General features: G+C 49.2%; 1 protein-coding gene across 2 annotated transcripts in view; it reads left to right on the forward strand.

Moving 5' to 3' along the window:
* Positions 1-15,480, forward strand: part of LOC119387109 (protein CWC15 homolog) — a 184,757-nt gene that overhangs the window by 163,291 nt on the left and 5,986 nt on the right. For both annotated transcript variants that reach the window (XM_049413380.1, XM_037654419.2), the window contains exons 4-5: positions 9,711-9,781; positions 11,563-11,661. In XM_049413380.1, the coding sequence (XP_049269337.1) occupies positions 9,711-9,781; positions 11,563-11,661 (170 nt within the window). The remainder of the gene's footprint in view (positions 1-9,710; positions 9,782-11,562; positions 11,662-15,480) is intronic.

Genomic DNA, 15,480 nt, shown 5'->3' on the forward strand with positions numbered 1-15,480 from the left:
GTGGTCAAGCTGCTGTTCTCATTGGTCTGCTACATATATTTTAGCGCGATACCTTTTTGGGTCATGCCGATACAAATTTACCCAACCCTTCGTGATGCCGCTTGTGTCTTCTTGCAGCTGCACAAAACAGCGTTTTTTTGTTTTTTTTTATGCAAATAAAGGACCTAAAAACGTGTCAGGAGAGCAGGGCAAACGTGAATTCTTCACAAACTAGTGTATTTGTCGAATTTTAAGACAAACCTGTGTGGGTAAGCACTGGCAGCAGGTAGAAGCACATCCAGTCAATATCACCGTAGACATGTAGAGTTCTAGGGCAGCAAGCGCAGCTGTGTGTCAAATAAGAGCTGTGCAGCTGCAGTGACATTTAGCTTAATGTCATCTGATGGACTGTATGGGCACGCCAGGTCAGCACTCCGATGAAGAAGATTTTGCGTACAAAGTCACATCTTTATGTGTGCGAAACCAAGGAGGTTTTAATAAAACTTGCTGGAGTGGAGGCCGCCTATACTTACCAATGGGCCGCAGTGAAGCCGCGCCGCGCGCGCGGCGGCCATCTTGCCATAGGCAAGAAACGGGAGCCAAAGCGCGCCCGCCACGCTGACCGCGTCTTTCCGCCGTAATTTTTAATGGTTATAATGGCGAACATTAAGGGAGAAGTTGTCAAGAATAAGAAGCGAAATCGCAGATAAGAATGCGGTCAGTTTTATTCTGTTTCTTTTGGCGTTTTCCTTGCAAGCATGCACACCGAAGGGCCTGTATCACTGTTTTTTTTTTTTTTAATAATTATCCTCGTAAGAGCAGACCTCACTTCTCGGCATTCATTTTCCTGTTTATTTCGTTCGTCATGTGACGGAGTCTTATGCATATATGGAGTTCGGCCACTTTCTTTGAGCGGAATATAAATGTGGGTCCAAAGCACCACACTCGATATGCTCATCGAGAAGGATATATATTCGTCAAGGCTTGAAAGCCATCTCTTTTCTCAAGACAAGCTCAAAATCTCCAAAAATAATAGTTTTGGCTTTGCATGGACGTGCTTCAAGGGCATTCAGCTTGCAGTCGACACTATTTCAATAGATACAGCTTTTTCGATACTATTTCGTAGGCTCGGCCGCTCTCTCTTACCCTGTCAATGAATCTTATTAAAAATGCCCAAGTGACATAAGTCATAAGTTTAAGCCAACGAGCATAGTCTGTCATCATGTATTCCAGTCCCGAAGTCCGCATATCTAACCGTTTAGTCGCCCACAATCTCAACATGTTTTCTCCTTTGTCATCAACAATTAAAGTACAGTAGAGTTTTTTGTGCGGCATTGGGCTAGCTTTTTCGAGACAGTGACTCATCTGTGAAGCCAGCATTTCCTTTGATGGAATTCTGTACACCGTTCTCGTATAGAGCGCTCTGCTGACAGCGCGCGATTAAACTTACTCGTAAGCTGATGGAGAATAGAAGTGCAGCGCTAACGAAAACGCCCGCAGCTCGGATGGAATATGTGCCTTTCTGGTCTTTTCGTGCCCTATGGGGTTGCTGTATGTATGGGTGAAGGCTGCAGTGAACATCGCCCTGCCCTACTCAGACATGAGGTTTTTATCCTTGATCTGCTTTATTATCGCTTGAGGATCGAGCCTCGCTCTTTTTGGTTAGTGTGCAATTTTTCTGCTGCAGAATTTTCACCTTGAGCTGTTTTATCTCTTCTTGGAAAAGATGAAGCATTTCTTCGTAATGCTGCCGTATAGGTGATGCAACTGTCACATCTTCAACAACTTTTTTTCAATTTGAACGCATCTAACGGCCGGAGTACCCCTGGGCAATCGGTTAGGTCGCTTTATTTGCAGCTGGAAAGAGCACTGCACAGTTCAGACCTGCTGGTTTTACTCGCTCCACTGCATAAAGCAAATACAAATATAACGAAAAACATGCACGAATGTAAGAAAAAACAGGTCCTTGTATATTGCCCAAATGATGTTACTTAACCTCGTAGTTGCGAGCTACCCTTTAGCACGAACAGGGCAACCGATAACGAAATCTTGCCTATTTATATAATTTCAATGAATAGCAAGCGGTGCGTTATTTTCCTATTCGCGCCCGCACCAGTGGTATCAACAAGCACAAGAATGTGTATCACTGGGTTTTCCAAGTGTTTTACAAATGTGTCAAGCACAGCTAGTCGAAGAACTCCCAGGTCGCAGCCTAGTCCGGTCGAAACAATTTGGCGAAAAGTGCCTCTAACATATGCGATCGCCGTCTTTTGGCTTCCAGACTTCCCGTCAAACAGCCTGCCCCGACGTGCTTCGAACATTTGAGTCCTTACGAAACCGGTTAGGAAAAAAGAATGACCGTCAGATGTGAAATTAGAGACAGATTGCGGGCTGTCAGCATGTGTTCCGGCATATAGAGAAGTTTTCATCGAGCTCGAAATGTTCTGCTTACAACTGAAACTTCATCCCAGAGTACTTTTTCGCTCGATTTATAATGTATCCAACAACGTCCGGACGCCACCACGCCAGAGAACAGCTAGAACATCTATGCGGCCGCTGCAGCGTGCGTTGCGGAAGACACGCTTTCTGCCTATGGCAAGATGGCGGCACACGGCTTCAGCTGAGGGGCGCCTCCTCCACTCCAGCAAATTTTATTTTAACCTCCTTGTGCGAAACCATGCATCACATTTAGGCTACTGGTGGATTGCATACCTGGAGCCAAATAGACTGTATCAACAGCACAGAACTATTCTCCCTTGAAGAAATATTTGACTTTTCAACCACAGTGCTGGCTATAATGAATACCAGCTAAGATGTTTTTGCCTAATCTAGATGTTTCAATGGCACTGATGCAGATCATTTGGCTGATGGTCAGGAAACCATCAGCCTTTTAGTAATTACACAGTACAAAACGCTAAGCTGACTTGCCCATGACAGCCACATGATACTGAAAGCGAAGTTTTTGTACAGCAGCACAGTCTGAACAATGTATCACACAATATTGTCACGTGGTCGTGACGTCGACGAAGACAGCAGTCGGCGTTTGCAGAATGAAACTGTTTATTTGGCCGAACTTGTGGCCGGGAAAATGAGAACTAGAACTACAGCAATACACGCTGTACAATGATAGCGGCGAACAGGGCGTCGTCCGTCGATCAACTGACAAGCGATCAAGCGCGTCGGCTTTTATACAGGCGCTATCGAACTTTCCAGCAATATCGCTGGTGGCGGCGTTATCTCTAGACAAAGCTGGAACATTCGCGTGCGGCGCGCAATCTTAACAAACCGATCTACAACAATCGCGACGCTTCTAGAACACTACTTCGCGGACAGCGTCGAGCGTTGATAACCGTCCCTGCCGGTCAAACCCGAATACATCAAAACAAGACAAGAAGTGGGCGTGGCATTGCCCCCCTCTGAAAAAGCATCGTCCCGATGCTTGTGAAAGAACATAGAAGAGGAAAAAAACAAGTGCATACACAACTAAATTACAATAACAAAGGAAAAGATAGAGTCCCCAGGCTCGCTAACGCGCAAAAAACGGCTTAAGGCGCACGACATGGACGATTTCAGGTCGCGCACGGCGCCGCTGAGAGTTCGTAATGCCGTCAGGGACAACCTCATAGTCGAGTGCGCCGAGGCGTCGAAGTACCCTGTACGGTCCGAAGTACCGTCGAAGAAGCTTCTCACTAAGTCCTCGTCGGCGTATTGGCGTCCATACCCATACACGGTCACCGGGCTGGTATTCCATGTGGCGTCGTCGAAGGTTGTAGCGGCGACTGTCAGTCGTCTGCTGGTTCTTGATCCGTAGGCGGGCGAGCTGTCGTGCTTCTTCGGCGCGCTGTAGGTAGGTGGTCACGTCGATGTTTTCCTCGTCGGTCACGTTTGGTAGCATGGCGTCGAGCGTCGTTGCCGGGCTCCGTCCGTAGACCAACTTGTATGGCGTCATCTGCGTCGTTTCCTGTACGGCCGTGTTGTACGCGAAGGTCACGTACGGAAGGATGGCGTCCCACGTCTTGTGTTCGACGTCGACGTACATGGCCAGCATGTCGGCGATAGTCTTGTTTAGACGCTCGGTGAGGCCGTTGGTCTGTGGGTGGTACGCGGTGGTGCGGCGGTGGCTTGTGTGGCTGTATTCCAAGATCGCCTGAGTTAGGTCAGCCGTGAACGCCGTACCTCTGTCGGTGATGAGAACCTCTGGGGCGCCGTGTCGCAGGACGATGTTCTCCACGAAGAACTTGGCTACCTCGGCGGCGCTGCCTTTGGGCAAGGCCTTTGTCTCGGCGTAGCGGGTGAGGTAGTCAGTCGCTACGACGATCCACTTGTTGCCGGAAGTCGACGTCGGGAACGGCCCCAGTAGGTCCATCCCGATTTGCTGGAACGGCCGGTGAGGTGGTTCGATTGGCTGCAGAAGTCCCGCTGGCCTAGTCGGCGGTGTCTTCCGTCGCTGGCAATCTCGGCAAGTCTTGACGTAGTGGGCGACGTCGGCAGCAAGGCGTGGCCAGTAGTATTTTTCCTGTATTCTGGCGAGCGTGCGGGAAACACCGAGGTGTCCAGCCGTCGGGTCGTCGTGTAGGGCCTGGAGGACTTCTGGTCGCAATGATGAGGGCACGACGAGAAGGTAGTCAGTTCGAAGTGGCGAGAAGTTCTTCTTCAGGAGAACGCCGTTCCGTAAGAAAAACGACGGCAGTCCTCGCTTGAATACCTTCGGGACAACGGCGGTCTTGCACTCGAGGTACTCAATAAGGCCCCCCAGTTCCGCGTCGGCCCGTTGCCTTTCGGCGAAGTCGTCCGCACTTATAGTTCCGAGGAAGCAGTCGTCGTCGTCGTCTTGCGGCGGCGCGTCGACGGGGGCACGAGACAGGCAGTCGGCGTCAGAGTGTTTTCGTCCGGACTTGTACACGACGGTAATATCGAATTCTTGAAGCCTGAGACTCCATCGTGCGAGACGACCTGAAGGGTCCTTCAAGTTAGCTAGCCAACATAAGGCGTGATGGTCACTGACAACTTTGAAGGGCCTGCCATAGAGGTAGGGGCGAAACTTTGAGGTAGCCCAGAGAATGGCAAGGCATTCCTTTTCTGTTGTGGAATAGTTTGCTTCTGCCTTGGATAGTGACCGGCTAGCATAACTGATAACCCTTTCAAGCCCGTTAGTCTTTTGCACAAGGACGGCACCGAGTCCTACGCTGCTTGCGTCGGTGTGTATTTCTGTATCGGCGCAATCGTCGAAATGCGCAAGTATGGGTGGTGTCTGCAGGCGTCGTTTAAGTTCTTGAAAGGCTTGCACTTGCGCCGTTTCCCACCTGAATTCCACGTTATTCTTCGTGAGAAGCGTCAGTGGTTCGGCGATCCGTGAAAAGTTTTTGACGAAGCGTCGGTAATAGGCACATAAACCGAGAAATCGGCGCACGGCCTTCTTGTCGGTGGGTGGCGCAAATTCGGTGATGGCAGCTGTTTTCCGCGGGTCTGGGCGCACTCCAGACTTGCTGATCACATGACCCAGAAACAAGAGCTCGTCATACGCGAATCTGCACTTTTCTGGCTTCAGGGTCAGTCCAGAGGTCTTGATTGCTTGAAGTACTGCCTCAAGCCGCCGGAGATGCTCGTCGAAGGTCGAGGAAAACACGACAACGTCGTCCAAATACACAAGGCACGTCTGCCACTTCAATCCGGCCAGTACGGTGTCCATGACACGCTGGAACGTCGCAGGTGCCGAGCAAAGACCGAAAGGCATGACCTTGAACTCAAAGAGGCCGTCGGGTGTTATAAAGGCAGTCTTTTCTCGGTCTCTCTCGTCGACTTCGATTTGCCAGTAGCCGGTCTTGAGGTCCATCGACGAAAAGTATGTCGCGTTGTGAAGTCGATCCAGGGTGTCGTCTATTCGTGGGAGGGGGTACACGTCCTTCTTCGTGATTTTGTTCAGGCGCCGATAATCAACGCAGAAGCGCAGTGTCCCGTCCTTCTTCTTCACTAACACCACGGGTGACGCCCATGGACTCTTGGACGGTTGGATGATGTTGTCGCGTAGCATCTCGTCGACTTGTTTCTTTATTGCGTCGCGCTCTCGAGTAGAAACTCTGTAGGGGCTCTGACGGAGTGGTCGAGAATTTTCTTCTGTTATAATGCGGTGCTTCGCGAGGGGCGTTTGTCGGACCCGCGATGACGACGAGAAACAGTCCTTGTATTGCAAGAGCAGGGTTTTGAGCTGGTCTTGCTTGGCCTTCGAAAGGATCGGGTTGACGTCAAAATCCGCTTCGGGACCTCTATTCGTCAAAGCAGGTTCGGCAGCATCGAAGAGGGCGAAAGCATCGCTGGCGGCTACACATTCGTCGATGTAGGCAACCGTCGTACCAAAGTTGAGGTGCCTATATTCGTGGCTGAAGTTTGTCAGCACTACTTTTGCTTTACCGTCACGCAGCTCGGCTATACCTCGTGCGACGCATATTTGACGGTTCAGGAGTAGGTGCTGATCACCCTCGATGACGCCTTCAAGGTTCGCAGGTTTTTCGGTGCCGACGGAAATAATGACGCTGGAGCGCGGCGGAATGGTCACCTGCTCTTCTATCACATTCAATTCATGGTTGCCTGGCATCACGTGGGGCGGGAGCGCTTTGTCCGAGTTCAGTGTTATCGACTCAGACCTCAGGTCGATGACGGCGCCGTGGTCACTTAGGAAGTCCATTCCAAGTATCACATCCCTGGAGCAGTTTTGTAGGATTACAAAGCTCGCAGGATAGGTCCGGTTATTGATTGTGACTCTCGCCGTGCAGACACCGATCGGCGTTATCAGGTGGCCTCCAGCTGTCCGGATTTCGGGTCCACTCCAAGCGGTCTTTACTTTCTTCAGCTTGGTGGCGAACGGTCCACTAAAGACAGAATAGTCGGCTCCGGTGTCGACGAGGGCTGTGACGCTGTGGCCGTCGATAAGAACGTCGAGGTCGCTAGTTCGTCGTCTCGCGTTGCAGTTAGGTCGTGGCGTGGGGTCACGGCTGCGTCGGTGTGTTCCGCTGCTTCCATTTTGCGTCGTCGGGTCTTCTTCAGACCGCGAGATTTCGTCGTCAGGGGTCTGTCTGGTTCGCGTCGTGCTCTGAAGGTTTCGTCGTGGCGTCGTCGTCGGCGGCGGAGGATCTTCCGTAGTTCGTCGTACAGCAACCGCACCTCCATCGGTTTGCTGCCCTTAGTTTTCCGGATACGGGCTAGGCGACCGGCCCCGGTTTGGGCCAGTGTACGGCCGGCGGTGCGGTGACATGTAAGCGGCCGGGCGACGGCGAGCGGGAAGGTCGTCGTTCTTGCCACTGTGTTCCGGTGAGGTAGTCGTCGATGTCGCGCGGCCGTTCGCCTGGCTGCGGGCGCGGCGCGTTGATAGCGAATCCCCGTAGTCCCATCTGTCGGTACTGGCAGCGGCGGTACGTGTGGCCGGCCTCTCCGCAAGTGGTAGCAGAGCGGGCGGTTGTCGGGGGGCACGCCAGACATCGGTCTTCCTCGGGGTGCTGCGCTGGCCGACAGGTGGTCGGTAGGGCGTCGGTGGAGGCGGCGGCGTCTGGCGACGGTACTGCGGCGGTGTGGCGTCTTGGCGGGGGCGTGGAGGAGGAGCATGACGGCGGGCTGCAGCAGCATAGCTAATAGCTTGCGGCTGCGGCTCTGCTAGCTGAGGCGCGCCGAGTGAATGCTGGATCTCCTGGCGCACGACGTCGGCGATGGACTCTACTTGAGGTTGCAACGGAGGTAGAATTTTTCGCAACTCCTCTTGCACGATTGCTCGAATCGTCTCACGCAGGTCGGCGGGTCCTAGGGCTGAACGTCGGCGTAGCTTGTAGCCGAGAAGCTGCGGTTGTATTGCCGCGTTCGCATCTCAAGCGTTTTCTCGATCGTGGAAGCCTCCGATGCGAATTCAGCGACCGTCTTCGGCGGGTTCCTTATCAATCCAGCGAAGAGTTCCTGTTTGACACCCCGCATGAGGAACCTCACTTTCTTCTCTTCGGGCATACTTGGGTCGGCGTGTCGAAACAGGCGATTCATCTCTTCCGTGTAGATGGCAATATTTTCGTTGGGCAGCTGCACACGGGTCTCCAGCATAGCCGCGGCCCGTTCCTTGCGGACCACGCTCGTGAACGTGCTTAGGAACGTCGTCCGAAAGAGATCCCATGTTTGTAGGGCGGATTCTCGGTTCTCGAACCACGTCCTCGCGGCGTCTTCTAGGTAGAAGTATACGTGGCGCAGCTTGTCCTCGCAGTTCCAGTTATTAAATGTTGAGACCCTTTCGAAGGTCTCGAGCCAAGTCTCGGGGTCTTCACATGGCGAACCACGGAACGTCGGCGGCTCCCTGGGTGGCTGCATCACGATCGCCGTAGGGGGCACTGCGTCAGTCATCGTCTCGGCGGTCGATGTGACGATCTTCGGCTGCCTGGCGTTTTCGGGAAGGAGCCCGTACTCTGGTTGCAGTCCCTTCTGCCGGCGGCTGGTTCGAGGATCCGGGTTGTCCTTAGAGTCGTCTTCTTCGCGGCTTGGGCTTGGGTCAGCGCTCCGCGGTGGCGTCCGGATCATGAAGCAGCACCTCCACCAGATGTCACGTGGTCGTGACGTCGACGAAGACAGCAGTCGGCGTTTGCAGAATGAAACTGTTTATTTGGCCGAACTTGTGGCCGGGGAAAATGAGAACTAGAACTACAGCAATACACGCTGTACAATGATAGCGGCGAACAGGGCGTCGTCCGTCGATCAACTGACAAGCGATCAAGCGCGTCGGCTTTTATACAGGCGCTATCGAACTTTCCAGCAATATCGCTGGTGGCGGCGTTATCTCTAGACAAAGCTGGAACATTCGCGTGCGGCGCGCAATCTTAACAAACCGATCTACAACAATCGCGACGCTTCTAGAACACTACTTCGCGGACAGCGTCGAGCGTTGATAACCGTCCCTGCCGGTCAAACCCGAATACATCAAAACAAGACAAGAAGTGGGCGTGGCAATATGATGGCACACCTTCTAGTCATCATGGCCCCCATACAGCTTTGTTTTGATGCACATTCGTGCTGGCTGCACTGGTGTGCTACAAAGTCTGGCCTCACGCTCACATGACCACTGTGAGGGTAGACAAGCCTGTACATTAAGTAGTTTCAAATTGCTAAGATAAGAATGATGAGGTTGGTCTGATTGTTTACCAGGTATTGTAGGAAGCACAAGCTACAGTTGCTTAACAGACAAATTAAGTAAACATTTAGTGAACTAGGATAAGTTGAGGAAGTCAACATATGTAAATGCCTATTCTATTGAAGTTTTGCCATTTGCATATGCACGATTATCGATAAGGGGGTTCTACCAGGCATCTACAGCATGATGAATACTTCCAGAGAGACGGTGGCCAGTCACCGAGTGTGTTACCAAGCACACTGCATTGAATGACCATTTTTAGGATACATACAGCTCTGTGGTATTAACAGTTGCTTTCTCATTAGAAGATGTTCTTCGATCCCAACACCTGCACCTGGGTTAGAGATAAAGGAACAAGTATTTTATACAATTACATTTGGTAGTAATTATTGCACTAAGCCTTGTTCAATTGGTAGTATCAGCTATATTTGCATCACCAGCATGATCTGTGTAGTTGAGGAATTAGAAGGCTTTCTCTGTTTTCTGAGTGATACACATGTGTATAATTCTTTGTCTCCCATTAATTCAAGGCTGACTATATATGGTAAATGAGTAAATGTTCATGTCCTTTGATATATAGAGCCATCAAAGAGGCCCAGACTGGAGCAGGCACCTGCATCAAATCTTGATGCTGATGACTCCTTAGATGAGGTGAGTACCGTAAACTTAATGAGTACTTTATTGGACTGTAAAAAATGAAATCATGCTGACCATTTATTATAGAACCAAATAATAGCTTGTTTAACCTATGTTTTAACTTACACATTTAACTAAAACAGGAGATCTGTCACTCTTGTTTATGTCTTGGATTGTGTCTGTAAATAAGCTCTTGATTGTGTCTGTAAATAAGCTGTTGGATTGTGTGTGTAAATAAGCTGATGCAGTGCTGTTTTTTGCTGCTCAGAAGGAATGCCAGTGTGTGTGCGCATTCGGTGCTTATGCCAACAGTAATTTTCTGAAAGTTTCGATGCAGTCCCATGTTGCTCCCTGCGGAGCCAGCAAAATATGGCGATACAAATACAAGTTATGATGTAGATTTTGGTTATCTGGCACTCAGTATTGCTTTTTGAATGCTCCTTTGACTTTGTGTTCTTGGATTTCTGTCATGCATGTTTCTGCATAGATATATAATCAAATGTGAAAAAAAGGAGCATGTTTTTATACTTATTGCACAGTGATATTACCTATAAAACTTAAGCTGTTTAAAGTTAAGGCAGATGTTGAGCATGCTGCAGGCACAACGCTTCTCCATCGGGAGTGTTATCGGTTTCACATGCCATGTATGCAATTTCCTATCGTTGGTATCATTTGCTGCAACATATGGTAAACGAAATGTTCCTGTAGAAAAATATATTTTATGGAAACCTTAGGCACAGAATTAATTTATAAACATCAAAACAGCTGATAGCTGTTATGATTTTTTCACTGTCTTGCAATGTGCCTAGGTGAAATTGCGAGCTACAGATTGCTGACTTATCTTGAGTAATGTACAGTAGGCTCCTGTACGTCACTCGCATGTACACGAGCCTTTTTTTTTTTTGTTCCTCCCATACAAGAAGTCATAACTGGTGCTTGATTGCTTCATGAGCCATACAACTAGAATTTGACTGGTTAGCAAGCACATGTCTAATTGCAGTAGTGACCAGCTCTTGTCTGCCCAGCACTTGCTGGGCAGACAAGAGTTGAAAAAGTAATGTTTTCCATCATACAGACAGTGCTATTAATGTATGTCATTGGCCATTTGGGACCTGTGTATGGGGCTGTATATGTACGTGACTGACCCTTAAAGAATCTCTTAGCCTTCATAGGTGTGCTACTTGTTGTGTGCACATGTGTGTTATATTTGGGCGCACGTTGTATTATACTATGAACCCGTATTAGCTGGGCACTCGTTAGATTTGGGAGCACATTTAGATCGTGTAAATAGTGGCAAATGAAGCAGTAGTGTTTTTGTACATATTTTCTGCATCTTATCGAAATTTGCACCGCCATAACATCTAGTCTGATTGGTTGTGTTAAAATCTAATTAATAGAAATCAGCTATAAAAATCTTCCTTGTTGCATGCAGTGTTGAGTAGCAGTGCTTAATAGACGACAAGTCGAAGTTCAGATTCACCTCAACCTAACATAGTATTTACGTGAAACGTGAGGTACGGTAACAAACTAATATATTTGGATGTAGGATGTACCAACTTTTGCTTGACTGCCAATTATCGAGAACAAAACTGGGAAACCTATATCTACAACATGAGAGCCTCACATTTGCCAAATTCACGGTGCACTAAGTGCCAAATAAACCGCTCCCTACTACTACAGATTACAGTGTTGGCTGCAAGACGTGTCTCTTGTTCACAGTGTAGTTCCTTGTAGAACAAAGGCTAATACGAATCTAGCACTTGCAATTTCTTAGTTGTGTCTTGTTCTGCATGTAGGACGAAGACAGTGATGACAGCGATGAGGACGACACTGCTGAGCTCATGGCAGAACTGAACAGAATCAAGAAGGAACGTGCTCAAGAAGAAGCAAAGAGGGTATGTTGTCTTATCAGGAAATTAACTTTCCTTTGAAACCTGCCACTGAGGCAGTGATCACAGGGCACTGTGCTGGGGACGAAATATTCATTGGTTTCATGTGTTTTCTGGTGCATTACATTCACTGAAAGTGTTTTTAGTTGCAGTAGAAATTTGTCAGTTCCGATTGCCTTTGCTGGGAGTTTCCTTTTTTCTTGAGACTCGAGGGTAACTTTTTTCAACATGAATACAGTCGGGTCCACTTATAACATTACCATTTGTAACAATATATCGGATATAACGATGAACAACGATGGTACCGTCCACTTTTGTATGCTTTCTATGCCAAAATAAACCGCTTATAACGATTCTCCAGTGCCGCGATATCGGATGTAGCAATTGAATCCGGCTACAACGTGCACCGAAAATGGCTCTCTGTGCCAACGGCATGCGCCGCGATGCGCCTGGCACCCCATTCACCCCCTCAGAAAACGAGTCGACTGCGCCGCTTACGAAGAAGCGAGAGGAGGAGGAGCTTTCTTTCCAAACTACCCTCCCAGTGCCGCCGCATTGGCCTCGTCCGTGTGCCTGATCACAATGGTGGCTCACACCACTCGCTTGCTCACTCGCCTGTTGTGTGCTCGATGCTTTGACAGTCTCTCTCCACAACTGCCTCCGTTTTACGTTTCGCCGCGCACGGGACATCGGGATGTCGCGGCCGATCCGCCTGCAGCGCATTCTTTGCAAGGTTGTGCGCCATCGCAACAGAAAAGAAAACGCAATGAAATTACACTGGACGCAAAAAAGAGCCATTTAAACAGTGATGGCCAAAAAGTGTCCGCCCTCGTGGTCAAGTACAGACTGTCACAAGTGACCATCTCAACAATCATCCACTCCGCTACCACACTGGCTGAGAGTGAGTTCAATGGCATGGACAGTGGGAACCACAAGAGACTTCGACAGGGTGCGCACAGAGAAGTTGAAGACGCCTTGTTCGAATGGTTCTCGTGCCATAAGCATGCCTATCAGCGGGCCAATTTTGCAGCTCGTGTGGCACTTGTGAGCGAACATGCACTGGCAAATGTACCAGTGGTTTTGCAAATGATGGCTTGCATCGGTAAGTCTTGCCATAGCAGGCTCTGTACACGACACGTGACAATTTAAGCACATATTGTTTGAAATACAGTTAAACCGGAATATAACAAAATTGACCAATTCCTGAAAAAATTTGTTATAAACAGGTTTTCGTTATATCCAGTTTCAGCACGAAAATTCGGAAAATAAATGCACAAATTAAACACAAGGAGAATTGAAGGCAGAGCTCAACCAAAACATTTCTTTAGCCGTAAAAAACTGGGTTATTTTGTTCTGTTGCTTGTTTGTGAGGGATGGCAATACTAAACATTCATAGGACATCATTACAACGCTGCTCCATCATCGTCTAGCCGTGGCGCATGCGTCCGCGGCGGCAAGAAAGCTGGCTCAATGAGCGCATGCCTCACCTGCCCGCCTCGTGCACACTCGCACGCACCAAAAGCACTCGCTCTCGCCTGGATGTCGCCGGTGCATCAAGCGCGCCATGCGCGACGCCGGCACTTTGCGCTCTCGTCCGCGGGACAACCGCAGAACATTATGCGGCTCCTGCTCGTGCCAAAATCACAAAATTCAGGGCAAAATCCCTAGGTTGTCGGGGGCGAAAATTCGTTATATCAAGGGTGTCTCCCGCTGCCACATTGTTACATAGAAGTCGCAAATACATGTGCTTCTATGGAGTAACGGCGGGGAATAGAAAAACTTGTAAGATCGAGGAATTCGTTGTATGGAGGTTCGTTATAGGCAGGTTTAACTGTAGCATTGATGCACTGCGCCCAGTGCTGCCTCATAGGAGAAAACAATACTTTAAATACATCGATTCTTGGCATTTTTCAAAATGGAGACGTGCATATCTTAAAAATTTATTAGACTGAAAACAAAGAATAGAAGTACAGTTGAACCCACTTATAACAGTACCGGTTTTAACAATATATCGGTTATAACAATGAAAAGCTGCTTCACCGTCAACTTTTGTATGTTTTCTATGGTAAAATAACCCGCTTACTACAATGCCGCCATGCCGCATTATCGGTTAGTATAACAATGAAGTATGGCTGCTAGGTGTGCGTGCCAAAAGGTAATGGAACACGAAATCTTTGAAAATAAAGAAGAAAGTGAAAAATTCGAGTTGCTACACCCCCGCCAACAGCCTCTGCACATTTATACAATAGCAGCTGTCCTGCAGCCTTCTCAGAATCGACAGCCTTGCGTGCCTCTCCGTCGCCCTTCCACCCCTCCGAACATGAATGGGCTACTGCTTGCCACCCTTCAAAACATGAATGGACCGCACCAAGTGCACTGCCTGTGCCACGCGCTGCCTGCGATCACAGTCAGCTCGCTCGCGTCTCATTCTGCGCAGTTATGCGAGCTTCACGTAAAACAAGCAAGGCTGACGGACATGGGGTTTTCTCGTGCCAGCCAATGTGAAACACATCGCCTACGAAGGTCATGCCGTCACTGCCGGGGCACTTGCTGTATCGTATGCAAGCGTTTGCCATGAAAGCATTCGTTATGGAATGCCCACTGCATTTCTGACCGCACAGGGGTGTGGCGATGGCGAGCTGCTTTCGTTCATGAAGGCAACGGGTGTGTGCAGCGCACTTAGCGGTCTCGCACAAAGAGGCAGCATGAACCGCAGCATGGCGCGTTTGGGTAATTGCCTATTAAATGCGTGCAGTATGCGTACAACTGTGCCACATGCACTACCGAGCAGCTAGCTGAAGATGCATATCATAAGTGTTGTCAGCAGTTAAGCTGTACTGGCGCGTTTGCCACCTGCCGCTGTCACACCTCCCCAAGTTTCCGGTGCTTTTCCGTAAAGACATCGCCGCACTGTGGCATGACAGTGACCCCTGCAAATTTTTTTTAAATGCGAAGCATTTCTTAGTGAACTTCTGCGACTTTGAGCGTATCTATCTATCTATCTATCTATCTATCTATCTATCTAGCCGCCTACGACTTTGTGCTCTCCTGGCCGTTTAGTTAATCGGATGTATACCAAAATTGGTGTGTCATAACATGGCCTTATTACGAACATAAATGACAGGTCGTATTATGAAAATCATGACACGCATGTCATGAACAGCATGATTTACATTCCACGGCCTTTGGGCTCTTGCGGCCGTTCCGTTAATTTCATATATACCAAAATTGTTACGGCGTGACAAGAGTTCATGACGAAAATAATGACAAGTCCTAACATGGAAATCATGACGCGCATGTCATGTGCAGCATGATTTACATGACGTGGTCTCGGGGCGCCCGCGGCCGTTTAAATGAAGGGATATAGGCGGTGCGCAAAGCGCCGACGACGCCATCTGCCGCCACGGCTTGGAAGCGCCGATGGGTCCCGGCGAGCAGTGTTCCCGCGAGCGCCTACGCGAGTGCACGGATGGATGTGTTTTCGTCGTGATTTAACGACTCTGTCGGGCCTCAGCGATGTCGAAAAATAACTGCTGCGTTGTCGGCTGCTCAAACACACACAAAAAATCGCAGGAACGCACTTCTACAGGTTTCCAGTGCTATTTCATGAGCGAGAGCGACGGCGGCGGTGGATTGCGGCTGTACGACGTAGAAAGTAAGCAATCGCGCTTTGTTTACGGCAGTGTTAGAACGATTACCGTGTTTTTATTTCTCCATTTATGTCGCTACGTATTCAGCGAACGCTACTACGTTTACACTTGGTCGCCTCGCCTGCATTGTAGACGCTACAATGCACATGAGGTTGTTATTAGTGTGAAGACGCGA

The sequence above is a fragment of the Rhipicephalus sanguineus genome, chromosome 3 (genome assembly GCF_013339695.2).
Source record: "Rhipicephalus sanguineus isolate Rsan-2018 chromosome 3, BIME_Rsan_1.4, whole genome shotgun sequence".
NCBI lineage: Eukaryota > Metazoa > Arthropoda > Arachnida > Ixodida > Ixodidae > Rhipicephalus > Rhipicephalus sanguineus.